The following is a 14089-nucleotide window of genomic DNA, read 5'->3' on the forward strand; positions in this document are numbered from 1 at the left end:
TAGAACCCCTGGTTAGTACTCGCTACCCTTCAGAAAGAGTCCCTTGCAACTCTCACTCTTTGAAAAGATGGCTGCTGTCTGAAAGACAAATTTTCATCAGTTATCTACCTCGAGGAAGACCGCATAGAGCCAGAGTGAAACATTAAATGTCTATTAATCAGTCCTGGAAAAGAATTTTTATCTTGGTTTTAAGTCTCAACCTTCCAACTGAGTAAAGTAGTAGTTATTTCTATCTTAAACTTATTTATGCTTTTCTGACAGTATACTTATGAGATTCTTTTATATTAAGAATTTCTTTCATATGTAAGAAATAAATACCTATCCTCTATCTCATTTACATTGTACTTGGAGCTCTCTCCCCTTTGGAAAGATCAGAGACACGAGGGGAAATGGAAGTTTTAAGTATATATCAAGGCAACAAGGTGGGAGCTTAATGAACCCAAGCATTTGAAAAAGGAGTCTGACTCCTCTGGCACATAATAAGGACTCAAAAACTGTTGCTGATTGACTTCGAGATGATTAGCTTTCCCCCAAGATTAAGCATTGGGAGGGGGGCCTTAGTGGAGAAGTAGAAAGGGTATGGATCTCAGCTCCATATAGGTCCAGGTGCAGGTCTAATGCTAGATTCTGATTCAATTAAGACAGATACAAATGAATACAAAATGTGTAGAAACTCTATGGAATTATGAAAAGGGGGGAAGCAACATCAGAAGAACAAACACTTTATAAAATGAATGAATGGACATTCATTAGGCTTCTACTATATAGACCACTAGGAGGCACCATAGTGCATAGAGTGTCAGATCTGGACTCAGGATGCCTCCCTTTCCGGAGTTCAAATCTAACTTCAGATGTTTCCTATGTGACCCTGGGCAAGTCATTTCACCCTGTTTGTCTCAGTTTCTTCATCTGTAAAACTGGATTTGGAGAAGAAAATGGCAAACCAGTCCAGTATCTCTGCAAGAGACCCAACTGAAAAGACTGAACAACAGCATCATGAGCTCCAGCATTTGTATTAAGTGCAAGGAATATAAATACAAATGGAGCCCTTTACACACCAACTCCCTATTCAAAAGTGAGTGTGTGATAAAGCTTAGCTGAGGCCAAGACTAGATCTATTGGGAGGATGAGGCAACTCCCAATCAAAAAAAGAGTAAAAATGGAGAGGAATAAATACAAAGGAAAGAATTTTGATGGATACTCAGAGAGACTGAATAGTTAAGTTCTTAGGGACATTTCTCAGGTTGAAATTCATTTATTCAAACAAATCATTATAAAGCCTATTCATTTTGCTTCAGTGATGACTAAAGTGGATTTCCTAATAAATATGAAAATAAGTAGTCAACTCAATAACAATGTAGTAAAGTTAAATTCATAGCAAACCTTATTTTTTATAAATGTCAAACAGCAACTGGCCAAGAATGAGGCAATCCATTCACTAGAAGCTAGGCTCCAAGCTGCCATTTCATCAATAAGGCATACCCCTTGGGTGCAGACATCCTATCAGCTCCTAACGCACCTCACTGGACTCTCATATCTCACCAGTTTTTCTCTAAATTGGGATGAAAGATTTGGTCAAATCGAGATCTGGGTCTAGAATCTGGGTCTACAGCAAGAGTTCCTGGTCTATTTTTGGACATCAGAGACACCTCTGCCATTTAGTTTGATGAAGCTTAAAGACCCTTCCCCGGAATCATGTTTTCAAAAGGACAAAATAAAATAGAGATGATTACAAAGTGAGGAAAATAAATATGATGCTTTATCATTTGATGATTGATCCTTTATTTCATTTTGACCAACCCCCCTCTCTTAGTCTAGCTTAAAAGGAGACCTCTTCCAGTCCAAACTAAAGTGTGGTTGAGGAACATGATCGCTCCTAACTCCTTCCCCCAGCATGGGCATCTGATGCTTAAGTGGGACACCCTTCTTCCCGAATTTAGAAAATCATTTTGGGCTACGCCCTTTCCAGGGAATGACTCTCCTGGCCAAGCTTTTCCCTCATTAAAGTTAGAGATAACTTGGTCTCCAGAAGGAAGACCTAGGAGTGGGGGAACACATGACTGAGATGGTTTTTGTTTTCTAGCCAAGATTGCTAGAGGCAGCTGAATTTCATAAAAAAAAAAAATACCTTCCTTAAGTGTCAGAGCCTAGAGTCAGACACCTTCTAATTGTGCGACCTTAGGCAAGTCAACTAACCCTGTCTGCCTCAGTTTTCCCATCTGTAAAATGAGGTGAAGGAAATGGCAAACCACTCTAGTATCTTTGCCAAGAAAACCCTAAATGGGGTCATGAAGAGTCAAAAGCTTCTGAAACAAGAGAACAATAACAAGAAGGTATCAAAGGAGACGTAATCAGCCCCTTCGTCCCAGCTGTAGAATAAGCCTGTCATCTGACAAATACTCTCATCTTTCAACGAGGAAGTACTAGGATGGGGCTGGGATGACTCTTAATGAGCCTCCTCAGTCAGGATTGTTTTACCTTTGCCTGCGGAGGTCCAAATGATGTACTTTGAGTCAATCAGAAGGAAGACACATCTGGATCAGCAGATCCTCACTAGGGCTCTTTGGTCATTAAGAGCATCCATTAACCCAATCTTAATCTTAATACTACCTCCTTAGTATGAAAGAAGACCACAACCACCAGCCAAGGGATTGGTGGTGTGACTTGTACGATTATGTTTATTATAGTGAAAGGTATTCAAAGCATCCTTCTCACTCATTTTTTCCTGAGCCATTTCACCTCATGGCTTTATTTGAAAGGAAACAGGACTATTGGTGGTGTTCAGATACTGTGGGAGTCTCTTGGCCTTTGAATTGGCTTCTCTGCCTCCTGTATCAGTGAACACCTCAGCACTCCATCAGTTTTCAGCAAGCACCAGCATGTGATTCCTACTGACAGAATTCAACAAACCAGTTTGATTAAACCTGTCCCTTGATGAACCAATCATCATTTCAGTCTTTCTTCTTCAACCAGGCTTCCTCTGGAACCCAAAGACTTTGGTCTCCCAGAAGCTGCCCAGTGAGGATTACTAGTCAGCCTCATTTATGGTTGGAACTATGAGGATACCTGATTGTCTTTGAACTTCTGTCTTCAGTTCTCTTAATTTTTGGAACCAGGGCCATGATTAAGAGGGACAGCCAGGGCATTTCTATTGTGCCACTAGAGCTGAAATTCTTGGACCATCGCAAGATGGACTAGAGCATAAGCATTTGCCAAGAATGTTTTTGTTAATCAAAGATGAAAGAAAGAGGTACCCAATCTACCGGTTATTGCTGGCCTTACTAAAAATTGATCATATTCAGTTCCCTGGCATTTATGCCTTTACTGCTTTATGAATTATGATTAATAAAATGTTACCTTGCTCTGGAGAAAACTGTGTCTCAACCTGTCTTTATTGGAACTCTACGTGCCACAAAAGGAAACCAATTATGTTAAAATAAAGATGTAATTTTTTCCCATCCAAGTTCTGGAGTTTTTAGCTCCCAGATTAAGTGCTTTTCCTGGTCTAAAGAATTCCTTTGATCTATCAGTGCATTAACTCTATCAAGAAATGCTATCTCGTGAGCAAACCAGAAGACCATTGCACCCTAGCAGCAACAGGAGGCTGATGATCAGCCTTAATGGACTTGCTCATTCCAATCAGTGGAATAATCAGGGACAATTTTAGTGTATCTGTGATGGAGAATACTATGCATATCCAGAGCAATAATCGTGGAGTTTGAACAAAAACCAAGGACTATTACCTTAAATTTTAAAAACAAAAGTTGTCATGGACTGTGTACTTATGTACTATAATTTTGCTATCTCTAATATTTTATTTTTTTCCCCAAGGATGTGATTTTTCACTCAATACATTCAATTTTGATCAAAAACAATGTAAAGATTATCAGATGGGGCAGCTAGGTGGTGAAGTAGACAGAGTACTGGCCCTGGAGTCAGGAGGACCTGAGTTCAAATCTAGCCTCAGACACTTAATAATAACCTAGCTGTGTGGCCTTGGGCAAGTCACTTAACCCCATTGCCTTGCCAAAAAAAAAAAGATTATCAGATTGCCTTCTAGGGGGGAGGGGGAGGGAAGGGAGGGAGGGTGGGAGAAAATGAGCAAAATTCAAAAATTTTACCCCAAAACTCATAGGTAGAAACTACTATTGTATATAATTGGAAAACAAGCACAATATTTATATAACTAAGAGAAGAAATGCCATCTTGATTTAGCCTGTTATGGTCTGTCCTTGATTGACAGCTGCTATTGATGACTGTTGCCCTTTTGGAATGTTGACAACCCTCTCTTTAATAATACCCTCTAGAGTATTGCCAAAAATTGAAGTCAAGTTAACAAGCCTCTATTTGCAAATTCTATTTACTTGGATTCTTTTTCAAATAGGGACACTTTATCCCTTATTCATGTCTGTGGTACCTCTCTCATTCTCCATGTTATTTCAAAAACTGCCACCAGTGGCTCAGGAACAACAGCTGATGGTTTCTGTCAGAGACTTGGGATTCATTTCATTCCTACCTAGTTACTCAGACTCACTGAGGACACCCAAATTATCTCTTCCTTCCTTCTATTCAATTAAACAAACAAAACATGGTTCTCCCATAAGGACAATACATGCCTTTTAACATTCTCTGCTAGTGGCCAATACTATCCTCCTTGATTCAGAGGGTCAGGCAGGAAAAAGACTGACTATGCACTTTACTCTCTGTAATAGGCTTATTAAGGGTTAGGGTATTCGCACTTAAATAGCCTGTGCTAAGCACTTTGACAAATAGTGTCTTATTTGATCATTACAATAACCCTGCAAGAGAGGTTTTATTATAATCCCCATTTACAGTTGAGGAAACTGAGGCAAAGAGAGGTGAAGTGATTTGTCCAAGGTCACACAGCAAGTAAATTTCTGAGGTTAGATTTGAATTTGAGTCTTCCTGACTTCAGGCTCATTAGACTGTCTGCTTCATCTAGACTCAGGAGAGAGCATATCTATAAAGAGGGGAAGGTGATTGACAGGGTTAAATGCTACAGAGAAGGTTTGGCAGTAGGGATTTAAAAACTGTTCATTTTGGCAACTGAGAGATGACCGGTGAGTTTGGAGCAAGCAGCTTCCATTGTGTGATGACTGAAGCCAGATTGCCAAGAACTGAGTGAGTAAATTGAATTAGGCAAAGTTATAACCAACTTTTTCATATTTTGTTAAAAAAGGAAAGAGGCACAGGACAATACCATGAGGGCTGAAAAAATGGAGCAAGGACTTTGTAAGGCTGGAAGAACCTAGGACATATTTGTGGGCAGGACAGATGAGTAGATAAGGAGAAGAGGCAGATTAGTGGGAGAGATCATACTTTGAGTATTGGGAAATATATCAAATCTTTCTTCCAGTCTTTGATCCTGAACCTATGATTTCCTCAAGGGAGTGGGAAACTTCCTTTTCTTAAAAGGGATCTTCAGTTGTTCTGAAATTTGTACTCAGATTTGTTTGGGTAAATTAAGAGGTTAAGAGACTCCCAGCAAAGGATCATTCAGTCTGATATGTCAAAGGCAGGACTTGGACCTGGATTTTTCCCTTCTCTGAGGCCAGTTACTAGGTTGTACTGCCTTTCTATTCATAAGAAAGATTCATCAGGCAGAGTTGGATTCAAGTCAAAGAAAGAGTAGAGATACAAAGACGTGCTAGGAGCTTATTGCAATAAGACTAGGTGAATGGGTAATGAAAGCAAATGTGGGAGAGAGGAGAGAAATGTGGTAATGCAGAATTAGCAGGATTTGGTAACTAGTAACTGAAGGGTTAAAGAAAATACTAAGATTCTCAATTTGGAATGTGCATACCCTTTGATCCAACAATCCTGCTACTGGGCCTATAACCTGAAGAGATGATGAAATAAGTTTAAAAACATCACTTGTACAAAAATATTCATAGCAGCCCTGTTTGTGGTGGCAAAGAGTTGGAAATCAAGTACATGTCCTTCAATTGGGGAATGGCTTAGCAAACCATGTTTTATGTATGTCATGGAACACTATTGTTCTATTAGAAACCAGGAGGGATAGGAATACAGGGAAACCTGGAGGGATTTGCATGAACTGATGCTGAGCAAGATGAGCAGAACCAGAACACTGTCCACCCTAACAGCAACTTGGGGGCGATGATCAACCTTGATGGACTCGCTCATTCCATCAGTGCAACAATCAGGGACAGCTTGGGGTTGTCTGTGATGGAGAATCCCATCTGTATCCAGAGAAAGAATTTTGGACTTTGAACAAAGACCAAAGACTATTACTATCAAATTAGTGGGGGGAAAGTTAATTATTTTGTAGTTTTGCTATCTCATACTTTATTTTTCTTCCTTAGGGAAATGATTTCTCTGTCATCACATCCAACTGAGATCAATGTATAACATGGAACCAACTAAAGACTAACAGACTGCCTTCTGTGAGGGGTGGGGGGAGGGAAGCAAGAATGGAGGAAAAATTGTAAAACTCAAAATAAGTAGAATCTTTCTTAAAAACAAAAAAGATTCTCAATTTGGCTGCCCTAGTGAAGAATGGTGTCATATAGAGAAATACACCTGTGTAGGCCAAGTCAAGCTACCTGTTGATCAGAATACTGTGATGGGAACTCAATTCTACCTCTTGCCCAGTTCCTACAAGTTAGGTATTGGTAGGAGATCCTGGATCATCCTGAAGTCACTGGGTCCCATGGTGCCTCCAGTTTTCGATGATCAGCTGGAGAGCAAGAGGGCATCATTCAGTTTAGATAAATTGCCTTTGGCATGCTGGAAGCTTGAGACTCTCTCCAGATGGGATCTCAAAGACTTGTCGAAGTAGAAGATATGGGGACAGATCCCCTCCTCCTTCAGGATATCTGCATTTCTGACTCAAAGAGTGAAGAGAAATCCCGGGTGATAACAGGATTCCAAGAAGTCATTGTCCTTCTGGAAACCGAGAGCCTGGAGGAAGAGTGAGGGCTAGTGGGGAAGGCCTGCCAGGAGTTAAATGGTTAACTTCTCCAAATGATTTCTGAGAAGCAGAACTTTCCCTGAGAACAGAAGAGGGGAAAGGTGGAGCAGCAACTGGAAAGGAGAAAATGAACAATGTCAGGTGATAGGAAAAGGAGGACCAAGGGGAACTGCTAGACTCAGAGGAAAAAGAAGGCTCAGTCTAGAGGCAGACAAGAGAGCATGTGAGAAAAGCATGGAAAGTCTCCACGATGGAAGAATCGGAGCTGAGAGCCTAAGGAAGCAAGGTGTGGGAGCTAGTTTCTAGAAGGGAGTGTGCTCACAGTTGGCCCATTAACCAGGTGAGGCAGGTTTGACCACAGGAAGAGGCCAGAGAACACGTAGCAATCATTTACACATCTGTTGATTGTAGGAGATTGAGTTGGTGCTTAGACAAAAAGAAGAGGCCGGATCTAGGATCTATACTTGCAACAAGGGAGAAGGTCCCGAGGATCTTCGGAGACCAACAAGTATTGTTCTAACAGCTCTGGTTTCTAGAGCTCTTTGAGGCTGACACAACAATGAAAGGAATTCTGTCCAGTGAGGATCCCTGTGGGAGGGCCTGAGGTTGGGAGAGTGAACCCGAGAGCCAGCAAGAGAGAAGTCCTTCTACCGAAGACTCAGAGTCCCACAGAAAACTGGGAGGGAGGAAGCCAGGCCCGAAGCCCACTGGGAAAAAAAATCTGGATACCAAGAGCACCTGAATAATGATTAACATTTCTCTAGTCCTTCACCCCTGTGGTTAGGTGGGGAGAGAGGAGCTTAGCAGGGCGCTGGTGCATGCTGGGGAGGACAGCAAGAAGAGTGTTGGCCCCAGGATCACAGGGGCAGAAGGTCCCATTAGGAGACTGGGAGGGGGCCAGGGAGGGAGGAGAGTCTGCAGATTCAGGAACGTGAATGAATAGCCACCATGGGGAGCAGTCATAGGGCAGTCCAGAGTCATGTGCCCCAGCTGGGCCATGTAAGGAGGAACCAGATCATGTGAAACTCCTAAGGGGGCCCAGGGAGTTGAATGAGAGAAAGGGGAGGAACTCGGGGAGCCCATCCGCCAGAAGTCTGGAGTAGAACCAGCCCAGGCCACTTGGATGCCAGTCATCACCACAGGCTTCTGGGGGAGGTTGGCAAGAGCGTTCCTTCGTGAGGCAGGGACCTGGAGGAGATGCCTGCCGGCCACGTCCCACCGGAGATGGGCACCGGCGACTGCGGCTTCTGCCCCAGTTCTGGGCACACTTTAGAGAGGCTGTGTGGGCAAGCAGGCCAGTGAGCAGATGGGGGGGGGGTGTAGACGCATTTAGCCTGGAGGAGGCTCGGAGGCATCCGAAAGAGGGGCGAGCCGGGGTGGCCCCGGCCCCTTGGGGCTGAACCAGGAGCCGGAGCTGGGCCTCGAGTCAGGCCAGCTTCCTCCAAAGCAGAGCTCTCCGGCAGCAGGAATGAATGGGCCCCTCGCAAAGGGAAGTTCTGGGGAGTGTCCTAGAGGCGGAGGCTGGCTGGCCAGGAAGGGAATGGCCAGGGGGGCCCGGCCCCGGCCCCGCTCCGCGGGCAGGGTGGGGAAGGGGGTCCGAGGCGGGCCCCGGGCCGGCTCCCTGGGGCTCCCCCATCCCGCGGGGCCGACCCCCCAACTCCACCTCCCCCCACCAGGCTGCCCCTCCCTTTCCCAGGATGCTCCGCTGCCGGCCCAGTCACGGGGCTCTCCCGGGGAGGGCGGGGAGGGAAAGGCGGGGGCCCCCGGGGAGGCGGAAGTGTCCCCGGGCCCCAGGGGCGACCGCACGGGACAGCGCCCCGCAGCTGCCCGGCCTCCTCGGTCAGTGTGGGCCCTGCGGCCGGGCTGCAAGGGGGAGGGAGGGTGGCAGCCCATGGGGGGCTAGAGGGGCCCTACTCCCCCCCGCAGTGTCCCGAGGTCCCCCCCTACATTCCCAGCAAGTGGGCGCCCCGCTTCGGCTTGGGGGAGCCGAGTCTTCCCCAAACCTGCCCAAGGCCTCCTGGTGGCTGCCCTCCAGCGGGGGCCGGGCGGGGCGAGGAGACCAAGCCCACGTGGGCAGGGGAGCCCTGCTACCCCGGGCACTTCACTTTGACCTTCTTGAGCCTCAGTTTCCCACTTGTAAAAACCAATCCATTCCCGCTCTGAATCCTAAAATTCTCGCCGTGATCAGGTCCAGGGACCCTGGGTTTTGGCGGCTGGAATGGGGTCGGATCTGGGGTTTGAGGGGGACCCTAATGGAGATGTTGAAAAGGCTCCAAGGATCATGTGTAGATTTTTCTGGACCAGGTTCCGGACCAGGTTCCTGAGCAGGGACTGCTGCTCAGCAGGCAGAGGGCACGATGGTCATTTTGTGGCCCTTGGCCTTGGCCTTGACCACAAGTCTGGTCATTGCCCACCCCCCCAACATCATTCTGATTTTTGCGGATGACCTGGGCTACGGGGACCTGGGTAGCTACGGCCACCCCAGCTCATCGACACCCAACCTGGACCGCCTGGCAGCTGGTGGCCTCCGTTTCACTGATTTCTACGTACCTGTCCCACTCTGTACTCCATCTAGGTGAGAGTGATGAATCCCAGGACACTGCCCTTGAACCCCACCTCCCCAGCCTCCACTGACTCCCCATTAGTACCTTCCCAGTACCCCCAGCTCCCCCTCTCTAAATTCTGCTGCCAGCCTGGCAGCAAGCCCCTTTCCCGCCCTCTCTCCGTCTACCCCACCTATGAACACATAGCTTTCTCTTGCCCTTTGCCTCTCTCTCTCTCTCTCTCTCTCTCTCTCTCTCTCTCTCTCTCTCTCTCTCTCCAGAAAACCACCAAGGACTCCCTAATTCCTGTTATTTCCTTCTAGGGCAGCACTGTTGACTGGCAGGTACCCAGTACGTTCAGGACTCTACCCAGGTGTCCTCTACCCTGGCTCCCGGGGTGGCCTTCCCCCAGATGAGGTGACTATGGCTGAGATCCTGGCTGACAGGGGCTACCTCACTGGGATGGCTGGCAAGTGGCATCTAGGCGTGGGGCCCAATGGCTCCTTCCTGCCCCCACATCAAGGATTCCACCGCTTTCTAGGAATTCCCTACTCCCATGATCAGGTATGAGGTTAGGGGCTAGGGTCAATGGGTAGATGGGAGGTCCTAGGGAGGCAGCACATACAGGCTGAGGGCCAGGATAGGACTGTAGAGACTAGGGCCTGAGGGGGTAGTGGATGAGGGGCAGGAGCTGGGGACAGTGTGGCCAAAAGTCTGCAGGCCTAGCCATTCTCCCTTCACCTCCTTGCCTGTGTCACCCCAGGGCCCTTGCCAGAACCTGACCTGCTTCCCACCAGCCACCCTCTGCTTTGGAGCCTGTGATCAGGGCATCGTCCCTATTCCGCTGATGGCCAACCTCACGGTGAAGGAGCAACCCCCCTGGCTACCAGGGCTAGAGCAACAGTATCTGACCTTTGCTCAGAACCTCATAGTAGACGCTGCCCACCAAGGCCGGCCATTTTTTCTCTACTATGCCTCCCATGTGAGTGACTGAATATCCTGAGATGATCTTTCCTGGCCTGGGGAGGGAGGGAGAGAGGAGGATGCCCAAATCCTTTCCCTAGAGACAGGAGAGATGTAGCTGATTCTTTCACATACAAGCCTGGCTGTGACCCTGTTTTTGCCCCCCAGCATACCCACTACCCCCAATACAGCGGGAAAACCTTTGTGGGGCGCTCTGGCCGGGGACCATTTGGGGACGCCTTAATGGAACTGGACTCGACTGTGGGGGTACTACTGAATACTGTGGAGAGCCTCGGACTAACCAAAGAAACTCTGGTCCTTTTCACAGCGGATAACGGGTACAGGGGCTGGGAACGTGGTCAAGTAGACATTTGTCATTGTCACTGTTTTACTCTCACACCAACCCTCTACGTTTGTCACTATGTCTCTAGCCCTGAGACCTTGCGGATGTTTCGGGGTGGCTCCTCAGGCCTTCTGCGCTGTGGAAAGGGAACAACCTATGAGGGTGGTGTCCGAGAACCTGCTCTAGCCTTCTGGCCAGGCCACATTACACCAGGTCAGTCTCTGACCGGCCAGCTTTCTGAACAGACCCTTGGTCAGAAAAAACCCAGGAAATAAGTGAGGGGGGACTCGGGACGCTGACCCCCAGCTCCTTCTCTGAGATACTCTTCTGATTCCTGTACCCTGGTGCCATTCTGTTGGGGATGGACCCTTCCAGTTTGCCTTCTAGCTCACAGGGGACCCAGACATCATCTATTCTAACCTGATCCTGAGCCCCTCTCCCATCTCCAGTGACAGGGAGCTCACTACTCCCTGCTTCCCCCTTTCCACCTTTCCTATGTCCAGACCTGTTGGAGAGAAGGGAGGGGAAAGAAAGGAAGAAGATCCTGCTTCCTGGCTTCTCTTCTTCTTAGAATGTATATGAACACTGACCAGGGCTCTTAAAGGATTACTTCAGTTGTAAGGAAGGAGGCAGCATAATGTCACACCCCCACTTTACAGATGAGAAGCAGCACGGTCCCCCGATCACACAGCCAGTAAGGGCTGAAGCCAACAGTTGAACCCCCTGACTCCAAGACTCATGCTGCCTCTTCTAAGGACATTGACTGTCCATGGGCTCCAGATGTCCACCTCCCCCAGCCCATGCCTCCCTAAGGGGAAAGGGGCTCAGCAGAGAAGAGAGCTAAGGCATTTTATTCCCATCCTCACCTGGTAGGCCCTATGAGAGGCATCTCCTGCTGGAGGCTCTCCTCACTGGCTCCTCCACACAGGGGTCTCCCATGAGCTAGCCAGCATTCTGGACCTGCTACCCACTGTGGCTGCTCTGGCTAAAGCCCAGCTGCCCAATGTCACCCTAGATGGAGTGGACCTGAGCCCTGTTCTGCTGGGCACAGGCAAGGTAAGAGTGCTGGGCCCCTGGGTGGACCTGACTTGTTAGTGGTCTTCAAGCCCCAGATTCCTTAGCCACTATGTCCCTGTGTTTCCAGAGCCCACGGAAGACACTCTACTTTTACCCTCCAGCCCCTGATGAGACCCAAGGTGTCTATGCCATCCGGCATGGGAAGTACAAGGCACATTTCTTTACCCAGGGTAATTCTGGCTACTCACACCATTCGACCCCTGTCCCCCAATTCAAGACCCAAGGGTTCCTGGATCCCTCGTTGTCCTTTCTTCCCTCCTCTTCCCAGGGGCCTGCACCCTCCCATAGCCCTGTCCCCTTCCAAGTCCAGCTGACCAAGTTCCCTTGATCCCCTTGTATACGACTCTAACCCCTGCCACTCCAGGATTTCCTCTTCTTTATACCCCACCCTCCTTACTATCTAGGTTCGACACACAGTGACATGGTTGCTGACCCATCCTGCCATGCCAATACCCCACTGACCGTCCATGTGCCACCATTGTTGTTTGACATGGAGACTGATCCTGGTGAGAACTATGAAGTCCTGAGCCACGGGCCCAAGGAGGAGATTAAAAAAACTCTTGAGATCCTGAAGGAGATGAATCTACTCAAGGCCCAATTTGATGGTGCCATGACTTTTGCAGGAAGTCAAATTGCCAAAGGCTCAGACCCAGCTCTGGAAATTTGCTGCCAGTCAGGATGTTCCCCCTGGCCAGAATGCTGTAACTGTCCTGGCCCTCAGTATGACACTCCCCCCAAGCGACTGCAGGGACCTCAGAGTTGAACTTGTGGTGTTTCAGTCACCCCTACATGCCCATTGACCACTAATCCTTGAAAGTGACTTTCAAGGACTACTCTCAGACTCGTGACTAAGGGCACATGGATCCACAAATCTCAGGCTCAGGCCACTTCACTGAATGTTGAGAATGTACCAGGATTGGTGTGTTGTGGGCCAGGGTGATGAGAAGTGACCAGGGGTTCAGACACTCTCTATGCAGCAACTTGAAGTAACAATTTTCACAGTACTCTGGGATCCCTAAGGATCCACTATTTCTGCTAAGATCTATATAATGTAGAGAATTCCAACATTTACCCCTGTCTGAATGGAGAATGCTTTGGGTTATGCAATACATTGTCATTTCACTTCATTGCCATTTGTGAACATTTGTGAGAGAATTGATGAAAACCCAGCCTCCAAGTTCTCAATATTCCCTATCAAAATAAATTCTTTACTAAGATAGTAATACAAGTATTATATTATGCAATAATTAAGAATTTCATTACCCAGGGTAATTCTAGCTACTCACAACTCCTTGAGAACCCCACCCCTAAACTCAAGACACAAGGAGTTCTTGCACTCAGGGACACAGCCACTGATGAGGTTGGATCACCTGGATCCCTCATTGTCTTCCCAGCGGCCTGCACCCTCCCATATCTCTGTAAATTAAGGGAAAATTAAGGGAATAAAAATTAAGGGAAAATACCGTTTGGAGCAAAGTTTAAATAAATGCCAAACTCAAAGCACAATTTGATCCCTTTCCCTTTTTTTTCCTCACCTATTTCAAAACTCTTTTTGAATGTCACCATTGCCTAATCATTGTCATGAAAACCTTAAATTTGTGATCTAGCACTGCTTCCTTGTATTCTAGGGGAGAGTGTCATGTTCTTCCTTAACTGTTTGCCATACTATTCTCTCTCAAAAAATCTTCAACTCTACTGCCTCTACCATACCTAAACAAAGAAGTTCCTTTCTTCCCTGTGAATACACAGGGACAGCCCATGCCACAAGCTATTAAAAGATGACTTTTTTAAAAAAAAGTTGTAAGAGTGGTAAATTGACAATAGCCATAAATACCTCCATTTTATCCTGTTTGCCGTTTTTTTTTTGCTATGAATTACTCTAATAATCAGAATTCCTCCATTATCTTTCTTTATGACTATCAAAAGAAAACCTGGAGGACTTGATCACCTCAAGAAAAATGTTCTTTCTCTTTCTCTTATCTGACTAGGAAATGAGGGTTCCCTAAGAACTAGTGGGAATGATTGCATTAATAAGGACACAACAGTAATAAGTAACCTCCTTCAATGACCTACCTATCTTCTACATAAGGCAGTTTACCACAATGGATAGAGCACTGGACTTGGGGTCAAGTCTTAGAAACTCTGTGTCCATGGACAAATTACATCCATTTAACTCAGTTTCCCCAACTGTAAAATGGGAATAATAATAAC

At 46.9% G+C, this 14089-nt stretch overlaps 1 protein-coding gene across 2 annotated transcripts; it reads left to right on the forward strand.

Moving 5' to 3' along the window:
- Positions 1–7916: 7916 nt before the first annotated feature.
- On the forward strand, positions 7917–13384 carry ARSA (arylsulfatase A). 2 transcript variants are annotated; one of them, XM_074227147.1, is made up of 9 exons: positions 7917–8107; positions 9257–9527; positions 9819–10059; positions 10259–10477; positions 10627–10796; positions 10890–11014; positions 11730–11857; positions 11946–12048; positions 12283–13384. In XM_074227147.1, exons 2-9 carry the CDS (start codon positions 9310–9312, stop codon positions 12639–12641), a joined length of 1563 nt encoding a protein of 520 aa, XP_074083248.1. In that variant the 5' UTR covers positions 7917–8107; positions 9257–9309; the 3' UTR covers positions 12642–13384. The 2 variants fall into 2 exon arrangements, with proteins under 2 accessions (XP_074083248.1, XP_074083249.1); XM_074227148.1 differs by lacking the exon at positions 7917–8107 and adding an exon at positions 8703–8791.
- Positions 13385–14089: the final 705 nt, after the last annotated feature.

Source organism: Macrotis lagotis, chromosome 2 (assembly GCF_037893015.1).
Source record: "Macrotis lagotis isolate mMagLag1 chromosome 2, bilby.v1.9.chrom.fasta, whole genome shotgun sequence".
Lineage (NCBI taxonomy): Eukaryota > Metazoa > Chordata > Mammalia > Peramelemorphia > Peramelidae > Macrotis > Macrotis lagotis.